The 19,215-nt window shown below is 41.4% G+C and overlaps 1 protein-coding gene across 1 annotated transcript in view; it reads left to right on the top strand.

The window, feature by feature from the left end:
- The window catches only part of spty2d1 (SPT2 chromatin protein domain containing 1), a 35,507-nt gene extending 17,317 nt beyond the window's left edge, over positions 1-18,190 (top strand). Inside the window, exons 2-6 of the mRNA XM_078220583.1 lie at positions 393-507; positions 5,264-7,120; positions 9,478-9,640; positions 12,567-12,644; positions 16,836-18,190. Coding sequence (XP_078076709.1) covers positions 393-507; positions 5,264-7,120; positions 9,478-9,640; positions 12,567-12,644; positions 16,836-16,932 — 2,310 coding nt within the window. The 3' untranslated portion in view covers positions 16,933-18,190. The remainder of the gene's footprint in view (positions 1-392; positions 508-5,263; positions 7,121-9,477; positions 9,641-12,566; positions 12,645-16,835) is intronic.
- Positions 18,191-19,215: the final 1,025 nt, after the last annotated feature.

Here is a 19,215-nt window from a genome sequence, read left to right as displayed (position 1 = left end):
ATCACAACATTGTTTATCTTTCATAATCTGATAATTTCAATAAATATTTAAAAAACCGTGAGTACAAATGTTTTAAACATTTATTTGCCAATACTTAATTTCATTATTATGTGTACATTTGCAGTGCAATCAAATCTTCAACATTATACTTCATGGTTCTGAAATCTTTGTGCTTTGAACCCTGAAAAACTCGTCAACTTTTACACAAGGTCCGTAAAAAAGAAAATTGAGGTTTATTAGGTCAAAAATCATGGGGTCACCTTTTACATAAGATTGACTTTTACATGAGTTTACTTTGTGGTCGAATACTAACAGCCATTGTTTCTCCAAAGGTTTAGTTGGACGAATTGTACTTGGTGTCATATTGCCATTTCTTTTTGCACTTTCAATAGAAGCGTTACAGCTTGTCAGTGAAACCTTTGAAGAAGCAGACGCAAGTGAAAGGGGTTCAGTCTGCTGCGGTGCAAGCATTCCTCAAGCGCAAAGAAGAGGAGGTGAAAAATAAAGGTACTGTACATAACCCAAGTATCTGACTCAATACTGTAACAAATTTCCTGCTGCATTTTGCGTATCTCTTTACAATGCATTTACCAGCCCTCAAGCAACCGATATTTGAGAATTGAAAACACAATCAAGTTGGAGAGGTGATGAAATATATTAGAGGTGTTATTCAAAGCAGCAAAATGCTTCTTCAGTTTTGTCCCAGTTAGGCTATTAAGGGTGTTGTCTATACAGGGTATAATCTTTCCTCCCCATCTCTGCTGAAGGTACTGATTCATGCCAGTTTTACTGGCAGCCCTTATTTAAAACTGGCCAATCTTCATGTTTTTGTTTTGATTTGATTTACTATTGTCACATGTGTTAGTATACAGTGAAAATATTGTTTCTTGCACGCTATGCAGACAAAGCATACTGTACATAGAGAAGGAAAGGAGACAGTGCAGAATGTAATGTTATAGTCACAGCTAGGGCACAGACAAAGATCAACTTAATATAAGGTAGGTACGTTCAGAAGTCTGATGGCAGCAGGGAAGAAGTCGGTCTTGAGTTGGTTGGTACATGATCTCAGGCTTTGTAACTTTTTCCCGACAGACGAAGGTGGAAGAGAGAGTATGTCCAGGGTGTGTGAGGTCCTTGATTATGCTGACTGCTTTTCCGAGGCAGTGGGAAGTGTAGACAGAGTCAATGGATGGGAGGCTGGTTTGTGTGGTGGACTGGGCTTTGTTCATGACGCTTTGTAGTTTTTTGTGGTCTTGGACAGAGCAGGAGTCATACCAAGCTGTGATACGTCCAGAAAGGATGCTTCCTATGGTGCATCTGTAAACGTTGGTGAGAGTCGTAGCGAACATGCCAAATTTCCTTAGTCTCCTGAGAAAGTAGAGGCGTTTGTGAGCTTTCTTAACTGTCGCTTCGGCGCGGAGGGACTAGAACAGATTGTTGGTGATCTGGACACCGAGAAACTTGAATCTCTCGACCATTTCCACTTCATCCCCTTTGACGTAGGAATCCCCTTCACTATGCTTCCTGAAGTCGTTGACTATCTCCTTCATTTTACTGACATTGAGGGAGAGATTATTGTCTTTGCATCAGTTCACCAGATTCTCTATCTCTTTCCTGTACAATGCGGAAAGAGACCATTCAGCCCGAACCACAATCCCACCCAGGCCCTATTTCCATAACCCCACGTGTTTACCCTAGCTAGTCCCCCTGACACTAAGGGGCAAATTAGCATGGCCACTCTACCTAACCTGCACATCTTTGGACTGCAGGAGGAAACCAGACACGGAGGAAACCCACACAGGCAGAGGGAGAATGTGCAAACTCCACACAGACAAAACTCCACGCAAGACAGTGACCCAAGCCAGGAACTGATCCTGGGTTCCTGGCAGTGAGAGGCAGCAGTGCTAACCACTGCCACCGTGCTGCCCATTTTGATAAATCAAGTACTCTGCAGTGAACCCACAGTTATCCTCCATAACACAGGTGGATAGGGTCGTAAAGAGTGCCTTTGGTACATTGGCCTTTATAAATCGGAGTATCGAGTATAAAGGTTGGAGTGTTATGGTAAGGTTATATAAGGCATTGGTGAGGCCGAATTTGGAGTATTGTGTACAGTTTTGGTCACCTAGTTACAGGAAGGATGTAAATAAGATTGAAAGAGTGCAGAGAAGGTTCACAGGGATGTTGCCGGGACTTGAGAAGCTGAGTTACAGAGAGAGATTGAATAGGTTGGGACTTTATTCCCTGGAGCGTAGAAGATTGAGGGGAGATTTGATAGAGGTGTATAAGATTTTGATGGGTATAGATAGAGTGAATGCAAGCAGGCTTTTTCCGCTGAGGCTCGGGGAGAAAAAAACCAGAGGGCATGGGTTAAGGGTGAAAGGAGAAAAGTTTAAAGGGAATATTAGGGGGGGCTTCTTCACGCAGAGAGTGGTGGGAGTGTGGAATGAGCTGCCGGATAAAGTGGTAAATGCGGGGTCACTTTTAACATTTAAGAAAAACTTGGACGGGTTCATGGATGAGAGGGGTGTGGAGGGATATGGTCCAAGTGCAGGTCAGTGGGACTAGGCATAAAATGGTTCGGCACAGACAAGAAGGGCCAAAAGGCCTGTTTCTGAGCTGTAATTTTCTATGGTTCTATGGTTCTAACAAAATCTTGCAAATAAATTTGTGTGCAGAGGTGGTTAAAATGTGAAATTCTCTGACATAAGCAAAGTCCAGAAATTATTTTCAAAGATTTGGGAGTTTGTTGAAAATGTGAAATATTAAAGGGTGTGTGGAGAGAGTAGCAGAGTGCAATTACGCTGGATCATTCAGATCAGAAAAATCCTGAGATGTATTTTATGTGGAATAGCCTTCTGTGCTATAACATTCTGGTGATAATGGAGAACCCCTTCACTCTGACACAGAGGTGAATGCTCTACTTATATAGATCACCAGAACTCAGCATATGCAGGTGAGGCTCCCTCCATTATTTAAAGAGGTTAGGAGAGCTATGCCAGGAAATTATATACTCTTTAGTTTTAGCATGCTGTGGGAAGTTACTAGAATCTGTTATTAGAGGCCAAGTGACTAACTTGGACAAATATGAAATGATCAGAGAGTATGTATTAATTTGTATATGCTGTTGAATAAAGAATATAAAGGGATGATCTAATTGAGATGTTTAAGATGATTAAAGGATTTGACAGGGTAAATAGACAAAAAGTATTTCTAGGTTGGATTCTGGAACAAGCGGCCATAACCTTTAAATCAGAGCTGGGTTATTCAGGGTGATGTCTGGAAACAGATTTTTGTTTGGTTAGGCAAGAATATTAAGGGACCTGGAACTGAGGCTTGTCAATGGAGTTAGAAAAATACAAATTAGGCACGATTTAATTGATAGGTGGAGAGGCTCAAGGGCTGAATGGCATAATCCAATTCTGTTTTCCAATCTTAGAAATGAGATATTCTTAGGAAAGAAACAGCAGCAGTTCACCTCCGCGTTCCCAAGACCCAAAACACTGACTCTGCTAGCTTTCAGCATCTAACTACTACAATTGCTAGTAAATCTTACAAGGCATTCGACACCCAGAATATGTCAGGCCTAGAGACTGTGTGTCTGCAAGGCAATTCCAGACCCAATTCCATTTTAGCTAGTTTAAGCAAATTGACTGCACATAAAAATCATTGTGAATCATTAAGAAGGCAAATAATCAAGACTGTACAGTTAAAATAGCAAACTGCCAGGCTGTCTCATGCATGTAATCTAACTGAAAAGGCAAATGTATGACATTTGATCATGGTAGTTATGGAATCACAAAATTCTCTTCTGTTAAAAGGATTAAGTAAAAAGATTGCGAACAAATTTCGTCATCATGGTTGCTTAGTCACAATATTCTTTTCATTGCAAGGCAAGGAATACCAGTCTTTTTTATTCGTGAGGATACTACTGTATTACATGGCTTAATTCAATCAAACGACTGCAGACTTGGACAACTCAGTACTTGATTGAGAGGGTGGAATCCATTTAAGAAATCTCTTCAACCCTCTTCCTGTAGATTAGTAATTTATGTTAATTTAAATTGATCAGCTGAGTGCTGTGTGAACATCAAATCTGGTGTATAATTCATGCAGTCTTGAAATGGTCTGCTTGCAGACTTTGCTGTGCTGAAAAGTAATTAGTTCCTTCAAGAGATTTTATAAATGCAAGCACTAAAGTAGCTTCTGCTTTCTGTAAACATTTGCCAGAATGGAATTAAGATACATTAGAGTTGCACAAGAATATGTATGGTCTCCAAATGGGTGTGTTAAAAGAGTATGGTCTGAAGGGGTAAAAGTATTGAGGAAAGTGCTCCTTAGTCATGGAACTCCCCTTTTAAAAATATATATATGCCCGATCATTTGAGATGTTGGCACCATTTAACACATTCCTTTTTATTTATTTATGGATTGTGGGCACCACTGGCTAGGTCAGCATTTACTAGCTATACTTAATTGCCTTTGAGAAGAGCTGCCCTCTTGAACCACTGAAGTCCATGTTGTGTAGGTACATCCACAGTGCTGTTGGGGAGGGAGTTCCAGTAACAGCGATATAGTTCCAAGTCAGGATGCTGTATGGCTTGGAGGGGAACTTGCAGGTGTTGGTGTTTCCATGTGTCTGCTGCCTTTGTCTTTCTATACTCAGCCTGTGTCTCTCCTTGGAGTGGCAGAGCTGTGGAAAACCAAACCGCTATTCCCAAACTTATAGCATGGTTTCCTGGGGTCATGTGGAATTTAGACCTGCCTGAAGTCATGGATTCTATTTAAAATAGAGTTGTTGAGCAGCAACACTCCTCAAAGGTGACATCACTGAAACTCCCAGCAGGAAATGAGTCAACTTGGCAGGTTTTGGATGGTAAAAAAATGACTTTTTGAAAAACTTCAGATATTCTTCTGGTCCATAATTTAAAAAGAAGAGGGCCATTCCTAGCCATTTGAGACCAATGCACGAGGTCTTACAGTCGTAATTTCAAATGGTTATGATGCTGGTTTTCATAACTAGTGTCTTTGATATGAGAATCAGAATTTGACCATTGGTTTTAATGAACTTGCATTTACATAGTGCAGAGATGACCAGATCATCTGTTTTGGTGGCGTTGATGGCGGGGTTACCTGAAACTTCCTACTGTTCATTGAGTAGCATCAGCTAGACTTTTTCATGCAGAGTAGACTAAACAGCATCTCTTGCTGCTTCGTCATGTTTAAGGGGCTATTTTGAATCTTTCATTTGTTTTTATTGCAGATTTAGAAGACAGGCGGAAGAAGGCAGAGCTGATTGCAAAACGGGTTGCACTAAAACATGATCGTAAAGCGAGAGCAATGGCTACCCGGACAAAGGACAATTTCAGAGGCTATGATGGTGTTCCTGTGGAACAGAAAAGCAAAAAGAAAACTTCTGACGATGAGGAGAAGGACCAAAGAATGGATGACAGTAATGATGAAGATTATTACAATGTTGGGGCACAGGCTGAGGATGAAATGTCTGAAGTAGAGGATTCTGACGAGTTTGGAGAGGATTGGGACGAGAGACAGCAGTACACTGAGCCTGAGATACCAGTTAAACGGCTTAAACGTCAACACCGAGAGCCCGAGATACCATCCAAGGAGCCTAAGAGGCAGCACAGAGAACCTGAGGTGTCAACTGAGGAACCTGAGCAATTTTGTAGAGAGGTCAAAAAACCTAAAGTCCCAAAGAAGCCGCCATCAGCACCCATGAACTTCTCTGAACTCCTGAAACTAGCTGAAAAGAAGCAGTTTGAGCCAGTGGCATTGAAGCCAGTGAAAAAAGTGGAGGAGAAGCTATACACAGCGGAGGAACTGAAAGAAATGGAATTTTTAGAGCGCAAACGACAGAAACACAATGACAAAAGGAAATCTGAGAAAGAGGTCACATTTTCACACCCAGCTAGCTCATCCAGGAAAGAATCTTCAACTAAAGACAGTAAAAGCACAAAATTAGTGCGAGATTCAGGAGACAAACTTGTTTCATCCAGAGAGGGGAGCTCTGTTCATGGAATTAACAAGAAACCGAAAAATGAAAAGCCTCCATCTTCAGTGTCTTACAAAGCACCTGCACAGGAAAAGTCCAGATCTTCAGGGGGAGTTGGACACTCTGTCCCCAAAACCTCCAGTAACAATGGTGGGAAAACTGTACTAAACAGTTCAAATAAATCTGGAACTGACTCCCAGACACCAAGCAAAGGACTGAAACCTGGATCAAATGGAACCCATTCTGCATTGTCTTCAAAAAATAGCCAGAAAAGACTGGATCAGTCTACTTCATCCAAGAAAATTGATAGTTCCTCCACAAGACATGAAAGGACAGGTGGTTCAAATCCATCGCACTCCAAAAATGTGAGCAGTTCAGCTCCTGAACGATCCAAAAGTTCCAGTGGCTTGAACCAAAAACACAAAAGCAGTTCGGGCAACTCGGACCAACCGCGATCGAGCAACCTGGGCCAACAGAGATCTAAAGGTCTGGTCAGTTCTGGGAATTCTCGTCCCAGCAGTGCAGGAGGTATATGTTCCACACACCCAAAAGTTGCAAGCAATTCAGGCCCTCCAAAGCACAAGAATGCAAGTAGCTCTGGGTCTGTGCAATCAAAAAGCAGGAGTGCCTCTGGGTCGGTGCGGCCAGCCGGCTCTGGGTCGGTGCGGCCGGCCGGCTCTGGGTCGGTGCGGCCGGCCGGCTCTGGGTCGGTGCGGCCGGCCGGCTCTGGGTCGGTGCGGCCGGCCGGCTCTGGGTCGGTGCGGCCGGCCGGCTCTGGGTCGGTGCGGCCGGCCGGCTCTGGGTCGGTGCGGCCGGCCGGCTCTGGGTCGGTGCGGCCGGCCGGCTCTGGGTCGGTGCGGCCGGCCGGCTCTGGGTCGGTGCGGCCGGCCGGCTCTGGGTCGGTGCGGCCGGCCGGCTCTGGGTCGGTGCGGCCGGGAAATTCTTCTGTTCCTGGACAACCTGGAAGTGGAGTTGGCGTGCCAAAGCCCAAATGTACTGTAGTAGCAGAAACAATATCTTCAAAGAACTTCCCATCACGGCCCAGCAATGGACAGATGAGCAATATGAGATCAGCACCGCCAGGATACAGACCAATGGCACGGCCACCAGGTACAACATAATGTCAAATATTGGGGAAAAAAATGTGTTTTATGTAGTGTCGAATCACATGGAATATGGTGAGAAAAGGAAAAAGATCCCTGGCGAGCCATCTCGCCCCCCCCCCCCCCCCCCCCCCCCCCCACCCCCCTCCTCCTCACCCACCCAATTCCCTGTGTGTCGCTCCTAAGCTATTTAGACTTTTACATGACTAAACTTGATTTTGCTGCAAAGGAAAATTTGAAACACACTCTGAAAGCACAACAAGACTACTAGAAACTGGCAGTAGAAAAATAAATATTGCTTTGAAGATTTAATTTGGGTGAGGCCTCTCATGGACCAGTACCTTGAGAAAATATCCAAAACCAACATTTCAGTACATTGACTGTCAGGCAATTATAGACCATTAAAATGCCTGCAGTGAATTACAGGTAAATCCTATTCATATCCTGGATTGCACAGGCCAGATGATCTCAGATTCAGTTTATTTTCATTGTTAGCTCACCTTAACCAAATTAATAACAGTGGAAAAATCAGCGAGGATTCCCACACTGGTAGCTGTCCGAGTTAACGCAGATGGGTAATGCTAGTTAATGCTGTGCGAGAGAAGCATTATGCTTAGATATTGATGCATTTTACAGTCAACTAGTGAGGAAGAGAGAAATTATGGACTACTGGGGAAGCCTGGGTGAGGCTGCCAAAGGTTTTACATCAAGTGCTTGAACCCAGAGTCTAGCACTTTTGTTTGCTCTGTTATGTGTTCTGAATTGATTCTTAGCACCAGTTAAAAGAAATGTTACATTGGAAACTTGATTGTAATATCTTATCTCAAAAATGGTATGGCCTCTTATGGAATTTACTGGGAAGCTGTATTTCAGGATCATACAAATATGCGCATTAAGAGCAGGAGTAGGCCACTCAGCCTTTCACCCCTGCTCCGTCATTCAATAGCGTCACAGCTGATCTGATCGTAACCTCAACTCTCTATTTCTGTCTATCCTCATAACCTTTCACCCTCTCTAATCAAGAATCTATCTACCTCTGCCTTAAAAATATTCAAAGACTGTTTCCACTGCTTTTGAGGAAAAGAGTTCCCAAGATACTCAATCCTCTAAGAAAATAAAATTCTCCCCATCTCTGTCCTGAATGGGCAACCTTTTTTTAAACAGGTAATTTTAAACTTCTAGATTCTCCCACAGGAAAAAACAACATCTCCTCATTGTGTCCTCTTTACATCTTACTATCCTGTCTATCTTTGTTGTCAGCAAACTTACCAACCAGTTGAGGCCTTAGCATTGTGGCACACCACTCGTTAAATTTTGCCAAGCAGAAAAAGACTTATTTATGCGTACCCACTATTTCTGGGTAGCTAGCCAATCTTCTATCTATGCCAATATGTTACCCCTACTCTGAGCTTTCATTTTACGCAGTAAACTTTGATGTGGCACCTTACCAAATGCCTTCTGGAAATCTAAATGCGGTGCATCCACTGGTTAACAACACGTGTTACTTCAAAGAACTGAAATGAATTTCACAAAGCCACGCTGATTCTACCTGACTGTCCCGAATTTTTTCCAAATATCCTGCTATAATGCCGTTAGTAATACCTTCTAACATTTTCCTTATGATAGATGTGAAGCTAACTGTAGTTTCCTGCTTTCTGTTTCCCTCGCTTTTTGAGCGAAGGGGTTACATTCTTCTTTTCCAATTTAATGAAACCTTTCCTGAATCTCAGGAAGTTTAGAAAATTACAACCAATGTATCAACTATCCTGCTAGCTATTTCTTTTAAGAACCATCAGGACGTGGGGACTTGTCAGCCTGCAGTTCCAACAATCTGCTCAATACCACTTCCTTGATGATTGTAATTTTCTTGAGTTCCTCCCTCCCTTTTATATTATTTACAGCTATTTCTGGGATGTTACTTTATTCCTCTACAGTGAAGACTGATGCAATAAACAGTTCACTTCATCTGCCATCTCTTTCTTTTCCATTACTTATTCCCCAGACTCACTTTCTATAGGACCAACTCTTTTTTTAAAAAAATCTATAGAAACTCTTACTATCTGTCTTTATATTTCTAGCTAGTTTTCTCTCCTTTAATTTTTCCCTTCTTATTAATCTTTTAGTCATTCTTTGGTGATTTTTATATTCTGTCCTATCTTTTGATCCGTAACCCATCATTGCAGAATAATATGCTTTTTCTTTAAGTTTTTTTAGTTAACCGTGGATAGTGGGTCCTCCCCTTCGAATTTTTCTTTCTCTGTCTGACCCTGTCTTAATAGGAGTTGAGAGACCTGCTACTTTGGGTTCATTAACTGGCATTGCCAATGCATGCATTGTAACAATTGCTTTTGTTTCTTGTCCCAGTAACTGCTGCAAGGTCGCCTATTTCCTATGGGCGGAGGCCGGTTGGTTACGATGAAGAAAGTGATTATGATTCAGAAATGGATGATTTCATTGACGATGCTGGAGAATCGCAGGATGAAATCTCAAAACATATCAAGGATATTTTTGGATATGACCGCAGAAAGTAAGGCAAAACTGTTGTGATTAGTTGCTTTGTCTGTGTTGTGGAGTAAATATGTTTATAGGAAGAGAAACAATTTGGGGAATCCAGAAGAAGAAGCTATAACCTTAAAATTAGAAATAGGCTGTTCAGGGATAATGTCAAGAAGCAGTTCCTTATATGAAAGGGAGTTAATCTGGAATTCCCTTCCCAATACAGCTATTGGGGCCAGCTCAATTGAAAATTTCAAAACTGAATGATTTTTTTTCAGGTAAGGATACAAAGGTATGTGGAGCTAAGGCAGGTGAATGTAGTCGAGATTCCGATCAGTTATGATTTAATTGAGTGATAAAACAGGCTTAAAGGGCTAAATAACCTACTCCCTGTTCCTGTGTTCTATAGTTGGACACATAAAGGCATTGAGTGCTATAACAATAACCTACCAGACCAGAAGGCTACATGTTTTGACTCCTGACCTGTGCTGAGTTACTTGATCTCTGCATTGCAACTGTTAGAATGCTATGGTTAGCCTTTCTGTGTCTGGGCTAGTGAGAAGTAAACATTTACCATAGATTATTCTTCCATATACTGCTGTTCTGTGATTTTCTGCTGTCAAGTTTAAATGGATGGCAGCTAATAGAATTGGTCTTAATGCTGATGACCGCAGCAATTGATTATCCAGCCAGTGCTTGGGTTAATGCATGAAAAATGAACACCTGGTTGAGAGGCTGTCAAGTTGCCAATGCGATAAAATGTCCTCTGAAACAGCATCTTCTTCAGAAGAGGGAAGAAAATAAGAATAAAATCTAAATTGTCTAATGTAACCTATTCTGACGTGGTGTTTTGAAAACCACAAGCTGATGAAGCAATTGGATCATTCCTTTTCCTGAAGCAGCAGAATTATTGTGGTTTTCAAAAGGAGGAAAGTTATAGTATTTTTTGTTCTGCAAGTTCTGTTTGTAGTTCCCTATTTTATTCTTGGTTTGGTGCTAGTATAAGCAGAATTGAGACTTGACCATTTCTCTAATGCTTGTAGTGCAGCAAGTCCCTAATGCTTTGTGGAAACATATCTTTCTGAATGCAGCTGTTTTAATTTACACACAAGCATGTGAATTAGGAGCAGGGAAACACCTTTCGATCCTGCTCCGCTGCTCAGTAAGATCATGATGGTGGCCTCAACTCCACATTCCACCTACCCCCAAAAACCTTTGACTCCCTCAAGAATCTATCTACCTCTGCCGTAAAATATTAATTGAGCCTACCTCCACTGATGTCTGCAGAAGAAAGTTCCAAAGATGCACAATCCTTGGAGAGGAAAAATTTATTCTCATCTCAGTCTTAAATGGGAGGCTTGTGTTCTTGCACTTTGTTGTATGAAACATGGGTGACTTACAGCTATCAAGAAAGGAAACTGAACAATCTTCTTGTTGTTTGTGGTGCATTCCGGGCATCTGATGGAAGGACAATCATGAGTGCAGCTGTCCTTTCAAAGGCAAATTTCTCAGTCTGTTAGACTGATCAAGTCGAGGTGACGTCACTGGCTCGGATGTGTTCACAGGGTGGAAGCTGATGCATACCCAAGGATTTTCTGTATGGCTAGGTAGCCAGCTGCAGAACACAAGTAGGATGCTCGGAGTTGCACTCCAATGATGCTTGCAAGCATGGCATGAAGGCCCTAAACACAGATTCTCACACCTAGAAGGCACCGGTTGATGACACGGAAATTGTCATCATGACAATCGGTGGTTACAGAAGCTTGGCAGCTGGTGCCCACGCCAAAAACAGCAACCCACAATAATGCTTGATAACCACTTCATATGTGACACTTGTGACGGGATTGGTCACTTCAGCCATCAGCAAAAGTGCGACATATGAAGCTACCCCATCCCCAAAGAATTGAATGAACTGCATCATGGAAATCGCTATCAGGCTTGTCAATAACTTGTCCTCATTCATTTCTATTTTTCATTTTTGATTTTCTTGCCACTTTCTTCCACTACCTCACCAGGTTAGGTGTTAATTTTATACTAACGGCCTCCATGCTTACTCTGGCTAGGCAATGGAATGGGAATGATTTGTAACATTGTGTCTATAAAAGTGTTTAAATCTGGCTGAACAGTATGGGTAAGCTCTTCCTCCTTCAGTATGAAACTGACTCTCTTCCCCACACCAGTAGAGTACTCTGCCATGCTTATGACATTAACTGTCCAGCCTGATACTCTTAATTAACTCAATGAGTGGTAAAGATGCAAACCAATGTACCCTGAGTAGGATGCCCTGTGATAGCCTCAACCAGTCCTGTTTCAGATTTACTTATGGTCAGTGAATGATAATTCACTTAAATCTGTTAGTTTTATAGCTAACCTAGTAAGACATTGCATAGTAGGAAGGGAGAGAAAGACATAAGAACATTCAATTTTTATTCAGCTAGTTTAATAGCAGACACATATCAATTTCCAATATATCTATGTTCATTTATGCTTTTGGTGGCAAAGCAATCTTTCATCTGTAGAACCCAGCTTCAGAACCATAGAATGAAAATCTGCGCATTGAGTGTAATGACTTTTATGGGAAACTGTTTGGACTGTCTCAAACCCAGCTCCCAGTGAATGCTGACAGCATAAAACTGGCATTGGCATTCCATCTCATTGAAGCCTCAGGATAGCTGGTGTGGCTCACTGACTAGTGGAATCTGGCACATTGTCAGGGAAGGTAACAGGGTGTTTCAGTGAACATTTGATGTGGGCATGTTTGAAGCTGACACTGTTTGAAATTGAATACTTTCCTTTTGTTCCAATTGGAAAGTATTTCATACTGCAGCACTTGTGATAATAGAACAAAGGCTAAATGTCATGATAACATAAAGACAGCCATAAAAACCATATTCTATAGCTGAGAGATTTATTTCTGATGAATTTGAGAGATTGTTGAGCATTGTTTTGTGTTACAGGTACAGGGATGAAAGTGACTACGCTCTGCGATACATGGAGAGTAGCTGGAAAGAACAGCAGAAGGAAGAAGCCAAAAGGTAAAATTCAATGTTGGTGCACCTCCAGACCTTATCTGGAGCCAGTGACCATGGTAACTTTGCGTGCTTAATAAATAGTATATAGTTTGTAGTACACAAGTTTTTAAGTCTGCTGAGTGGTGTAGCATTTACGCAAGTGTGTTATCACCAGTGGTATAAACTTTTTATAAATAGGAATGCATAATGTATGTAGTTGGAAATGTACATGTTTTTTCATAGTATATTTTGCAACTGAAATAGAGCATGTTTTTGTCTTGACAATGTTCTCCTTTCTCCTTGAGCTATTGATAACGACTTAGTACAGATCACTATTGGGTACTGATTGCCCTTTTATAACTTGTTTGAGTAGCCATTATTCATGTGTAAACACCAGAAGATTATTTGACTGCCAGGCGGAAGGACAAATGACCCCACACTTGCAGCAGATAGCTGGATAGCAGTTAGAGCAATGGTAATCTGTGCCTTTCTAATCCAAAAGCCACTGCCAGCTCAGAAATAGGGAGGATGGGCATATGCTACACCAGCTCTTACGTTGATCAATTAGCATCTAAGGAAGCCTGAAGTATCTATTTTTACTTCATGTATAAGAAATTAGTTACAAGGATATTGGGCCAAAATTTAATATACCTTCTTCATCTTAATTGTGTTTCTTAAAAGCACTTATTTACTTGCAACACAAGCTTTATTTTGTTACTAGTTTCCTGTTGCACTATGTGGTTGTGTGGGAAACCCAGTTATATGAGATATTAATTCAGTATCATGGTGCCAAGCATTGCTATTTTTAGGACACTGCAACAAAATATATATTGTTAGTTTTAAAAACTGATTTTAATTTTTAGGAACAAACAAACTTGCATTTGCACAGTGCCCCTCATGTCTTTGGGACATCCTGAAATTCTTCACAGCTGGTGAATCATTTTGATGTATAATCGCTGTTATGTAGACAAGCAGTCAATGTGCATACAACAAGGTCTCAGAAATATCAACAGGATAAATGAACAGTTAATTAGTTTGTAGTTTTGGCTGAGGAAAAAGTATTGGCCAAACATGAGGGGAATTGTCCTGTTGTCCTACTCTTCAAATAACATCATGAGATCTTGGTTTAGCACCTCATCCAAAACATGGCTCGTCTGACAGTGCAGCACTCTCTCAGTGCTACATTATATTGTCATAGAATAAGCAACACCTTACAGCACAGAAAGAGACCATTTGGTTCATTATGCTTGTTCTACTATTTGAGCTATTGCTTTCCCCGTCGCCTGGAAACTTTAATTTTTTCAAGTGTTTATCTTCCCTTTTGAAAGTTATTGAATACACCATCTTTTCAGGCAGAGCATTCAAAACTTCAGAACTCGCCAAACTATGTGCTTGGATCCTGGAACAAAGCTTGGCCCCACAACCTTCTAATTCATAGATGATAGTTCCATCACTTCAGTCACATATGTGATTCAAGCTTCACATTAAAATAAAAATTGCTCTTAGTAAAGTCCGATAATGAGAGTAGACTACTACAGAAAAGCTGATGAGGGTGAAGTGCAACCTGGGCATGTTCTAAAAAGCTTATTGTGAGGATAGGCTGAATAAATTGTTTTCTTAATATTGCCAACTTGTTTTAATGTAGGATTTGAGATTTAAGAGTTGTAAACTGGTGACATTAAGTTCTTTATATTTGCCCTTAATCCATAGAATCCTGACAGTAAAGAGGGAGGCCATTCAGTCCATTGAGTCTGCACCAACACAGTATATTGCCCTGGCCCACAGCCCAGTCCTATCTCCGTTACCCCTTGCATTTTACTATGGTTAATCCACCAAACCTACACACGTTGGGGCACTAAGGGGCAATTTAGCATAGCCAATTGACTTAACCTGCACATCTTTGGACTGAGAGTGGAAACTGGAGCACCTGGAGGAAATCCACACAGACACAGAGAACGTGCAGACTCCACACAGACAGTCACCCAAGGATGGAATCAAACCTGGGTCCCTGGCACTGTGAGGCAGCAGTGCTAACCATTGGACATGCAGAGTATCTGGTATAGAGATTTACAGCATGGAAACAGGCACTTGGGTCCAACTTGTCCATGCCGCCCAGTTTTTACCACTAAGCTAGTCCCAATTGCCCATGTTTGGCCCATATCCTGTTATATCCATCTTACCCATGTAATTGTCTAAATGCATTTTAAAAGACAAAACTGTACCCGCCAACATGCCTCTGGCAGCTCGTTCCAGACACCACCCTACGAGTGAAAAAATTGCCCCTGTGAACCCTTTTATATTTCTCCTCTCTCGCCTTAAACCTATGCCCTTTAGTTTTAGACTCCCCTATCTTTGGGAAAAGATGTTGACTATCTATCTTATCTATAACCCTCATTATTTTATAGACCTCTATAAGATCACCCCTAAGCCTCCTACGCTCCAGAGAAAAATGTCCCAGTCTATCCAGTCTCTCCTTGTAACTCAAGCCATCACATCTTGGTAGCATCCTAGTAAATTTTTTCTGCACTCTTTCTAGTTTAATAATATCCTTTCTATAATAGGGTGACCAGAACTGTGAACAATGTTCCAAATGTGGCCTTATTAATGTCTTGTCCAACTTCCTGTAATCAATGTTCTTACCAATGAAACCAAACATGCCGAATGCCGCCTTCACCACCCTGTCTAACTGTGACTCCACTTTCAAGGAGCTATGAACCTGTACCCCTAGATCTCTTTGTTCTATAACTCTCCCCAACGCCCTACCGTTAACTGAGTAGGTCCTGTCTGATTCGATCTACCAAAATACATCACCTCACATTTATCTAAATTAAACTCCATCTGCCATTCATTCGCCCACTGGCCCAATTGATTAAGATCCCATTGCAATCCTAGATAAGCTTCTTCGCCATCCACTATGCCACTAATCTTGGTGTCATCTGCAAACCTGCTAACCATGCCTCCTAAATTCTCATCCAAATCATTAATACAAATAGCAGTGGATCCAGCACCGATCCCCGAGGCACACCGCTGGTCACAGGTCTCCAGTTTGAAAAACAGCCCTCTACAACCACCCTCTGGCTTCTGTCATCAAGCCAATTTTGTATCCAATTGGCTACCTCACCCTAGATCCGGTGAGATTTAACATTATGCAACAACCTACCATGTGGACCTTGTCAAAGGCCTTGCTAAAGTCCATGTAGGCAACATCAACTGCACTGCCCTCATCAACTTTCTTGGTTACCCCTTCAAAAAACTCAATCAAATTCGTGAGAGATAATTTTCCACTCACAAAGCCATGCTGACTGTCCCTAATCAGTACTTGCATCTCTAAATGCTGTAGATCCTGTCTCTCAGAATACCTTCTAACGGCTTACCCACTACAGACGTTAGGCTCACCGGCCTGTAATTCCCAGGCTTTTCCCTGCGGCCCTTCTTACACTATCAGTGATTCAAATATCTCTGCTAGGGGACCTGCAATTTCCTCTCTAGCCTCCCACAACGTTCTGGGATACACTTCATCAGGTCCCGGGGATTTATCTACCTTGATGCGCTTTATATCTTCCAGCACCACCTCTTCTGTAATATATACGCTGCTCAAGGCATCACCATTTATTTCCCCAAGTTTCCTAACATCCATGCCTTTCTCAACAGTAAATACCGATGAGAAATACTCATTTAGGATCTCGTCCATCTCTTGTGGGTCCACACATAGATGACCTTGTTGATCCTTAAGAGGCCCTAGTCTCTCCCTAGTTACTCTTTTGCCCTTTATGTATTTGTAGAAGTTTTTTTGGATTCTCCTTTGCCTTATCTGCCAAAGCAATCTCATGTCCCCTTTTTTTCCCTCCTGATTTCTCTCAACTCTACTCCGACAGCCTCTATATTCTTCAAGGGATCCACTTGATCCCAGCTGCCTATGCATGTCATATGCCTCCTCCTTTTTGACCAAGGCCTCAATATCCAGCGTCATCCAGGGTTCCCTACTTCTCCCAGTCTTGCCCTTCACTCTAAGAGGAATGTGCTTACCCTGACCTCTGGTTAACACACTTTTGAAAGCCGCCCACTTACCAGACGTCCCTTTGCCTGCCAACAGACTCCCCCAATCACCTTTTGAAGTTGGTGTTGAATTATATGATAACAGGAGGTGGAAGAACTTTGATGAAAAATGTAAGTGTATTATTTTATAAAACTTGACTTTTTTTAAATCTCCTGCAGCTTGCATTTGGGTATAATGGAGGATGCAGAAGAATTGAGAAAAGAGGAAGAAGAGCTAAAAAGGAAGAAACTGAAAGTTAAGAAACAACAGCTTTAGTTCATTGACAAAATCACAAGAAATTTATTTATTCTATTTATATACAAATCTGGTTATTTACATAAAGTAATATGCACTAAAGTAAAGATTTACTTTGTAAACTATGGAACTCAGTAGGCTGATTGACCAATTCAGTAGATATAAATTAGCATTTGAATGAGCTGTACTGGTAACGGGAGTAATTTTACGTAATTGTATGCATCGCCAAGTGTTTTTTTTTCTGTTTCTGGATCTGATGCATTGAATAAGGTGACATGACATTGAATTTGTTCTTTTATGTATTCCATAAATTTTAATTATGGAGCCATGGACCCTAATTGCTTCAGAATATTGATGTGTATGATGATGGTTTTCGCATTTCAAGTTTAAGGGCAAAACCTTTTTGTGTCTTCAAAATACTACAATTATAATTCAACTTTCTATTGGCCGCCTCTGGTTAATGGGAAATTATATTTTTTTCTCGTTTTCCTTTTTGCTCAAGGGGAAGGATGATGAGTGGGTTAGACATTGCCCCTCTATCACTGGCCCCTGAATTTGAATTCAACACAGACTCTGCTGACTGTACATGAAATGAGTTGAAGTTTATGAACCTTGAGTAATAAACTTTCCAATTTCATGTTATATTTGCACTCAGTGAAATCCCAACATGCTTGTAAGTGGAAAATGGAAAACATGTCAAAAGATTGCAAGACTCATCGAAGCTCATCTCTCAATTATAGCAACAAAATGGACTTTGAACATGCTAGTTTTTTTGTCTCTTATTATGCCATCTTGTAGATTATTCCAAACCGTTGCATTTTTGAGCAAGGAGATTGTTCCTAACTGTTTTAAATTTAATTTTCATCATTTTAATTTTGTCGTCTGTTCTTAGTCCCCTGGCTCTTACAACAGGGATGCTACTCTGTGGCTAAGAGGAGGATGGAAGCACATTGATACAGCAGTAGAGAAAGCTTTACTCTGCTCCCAACCGTGCCACACCTCCTCTAGATATGCTTGATGCTGATAATGGGTGCCTAAAATGGAAAGGCATTTTTCCATCACTTTGAGCACAATATTTTTTTAAAACCAAATAGGTCACTGATGTGTGAAGTGCAATTTGTCCAAACCTACACCCAGGTGTTCTAATGAAAAGGTTAAAGATTACAATTAAATACTGGTATAATGAAATACATTTTGTAAGTTTTTTGAGAATGCAAGTACAGTGCATAAAATATAATTGATATTCTGTACAATAAATTTTTATTACATAGTTTATCATATTATCTTGTAGTAGCTCTTCTTTTAACATATTTATTAAGTGGAGCTGAATATGGCAGTGGGGATCATCCAAAAATAGTCTGCAAACTCCTTTTATATATATATTTAAAAGATTGGTGCTCAATAGATAATGTTATTGATGTTATTTGTTGTTTACCTGGGAAGTGAGTTAAGATATTAGCCATCCCCTGCCCCAAACTAATCTCAGTAAGAAGTTTAACAACACCAGGTTAAAGTCCAACAGGTTTATTTGGTAGCAAAAGCCACACAAGCTTTCGGAGCTCCAAGCCCCTTCTTCAGGTGAGTGGGAATTCTGTTCACAAACAGGGCATATAAAGACATCCAAACTAATCTACCATCATTCACTTGAAATTCAACTTTAGTAAGTTTTTCTGAACTGAATATTGTTCAATAGGTATATTGTTTTGGATTCTGCGGAGGGGGATGACCCTCCAGGGGTAAGCCACGAGGACCAGATCGCCTCCACGGAGACAGGCTCAGGGGTCCAGAAGGGAAAGAAGGGGTTTAGGAGAGCGATAGTTGTGGGGGACGCAATGGTTAGAGGCACGGACAGGCGCTTCTGTGGGACTGAACGAGAATCCAGGATGGTAGTCTGCCTCCCTGGTGCCGGGGTACTGGATGTCTCCGAGAGGGTAGGAAGCATATTTAAAAAGGAAGGTAGTCAAACTGATGTGATTGTACACATTGGTGGAAATGATGTAGGTAGGAAGAGCAGGGGGGTCATATGAGAGAAATTCAGGGAGTTGGGTGCTAGGCTAAAAAGTAAGACCTCCAGGGTAGCAATCTCTGGACTGCTCCCGGTGTCTAGTGCAAGTGAGGCTCGGAACAGGGAGATTCTACAGTTGAACGCGTGGCTAAAGGACTGGTGCAAGAGGGAGGGTTTTAAATTCATAGATAACTGGGAAATCTTCAAGTCAGGATGGCAACTGTACAGAAAGGATGGGTTACACCTTAACTGGAAGGGAGCAAATATCCTGGCTGGGAGTTTTGCTGGAGTGTTTCGGC

The sequence above is a fragment of the Mustelus asterias genome, chromosome 9, assembly GCF_964213995.1.
Source record: "Mustelus asterias chromosome 9, sMusAst1.hap1.1, whole genome shotgun sequence".
NCBI classification, from domain to species: Eukaryota; Metazoa; Chordata; class Chondrichthyes; order Carcharhiniformes; family Triakidae; genus Mustelus; species Mustelus asterias.
The sequence above is the reverse complement of the archived record's forward strand: the minus strand, read 5'-3'. Positions and strand labels throughout refer to the sequence as shown.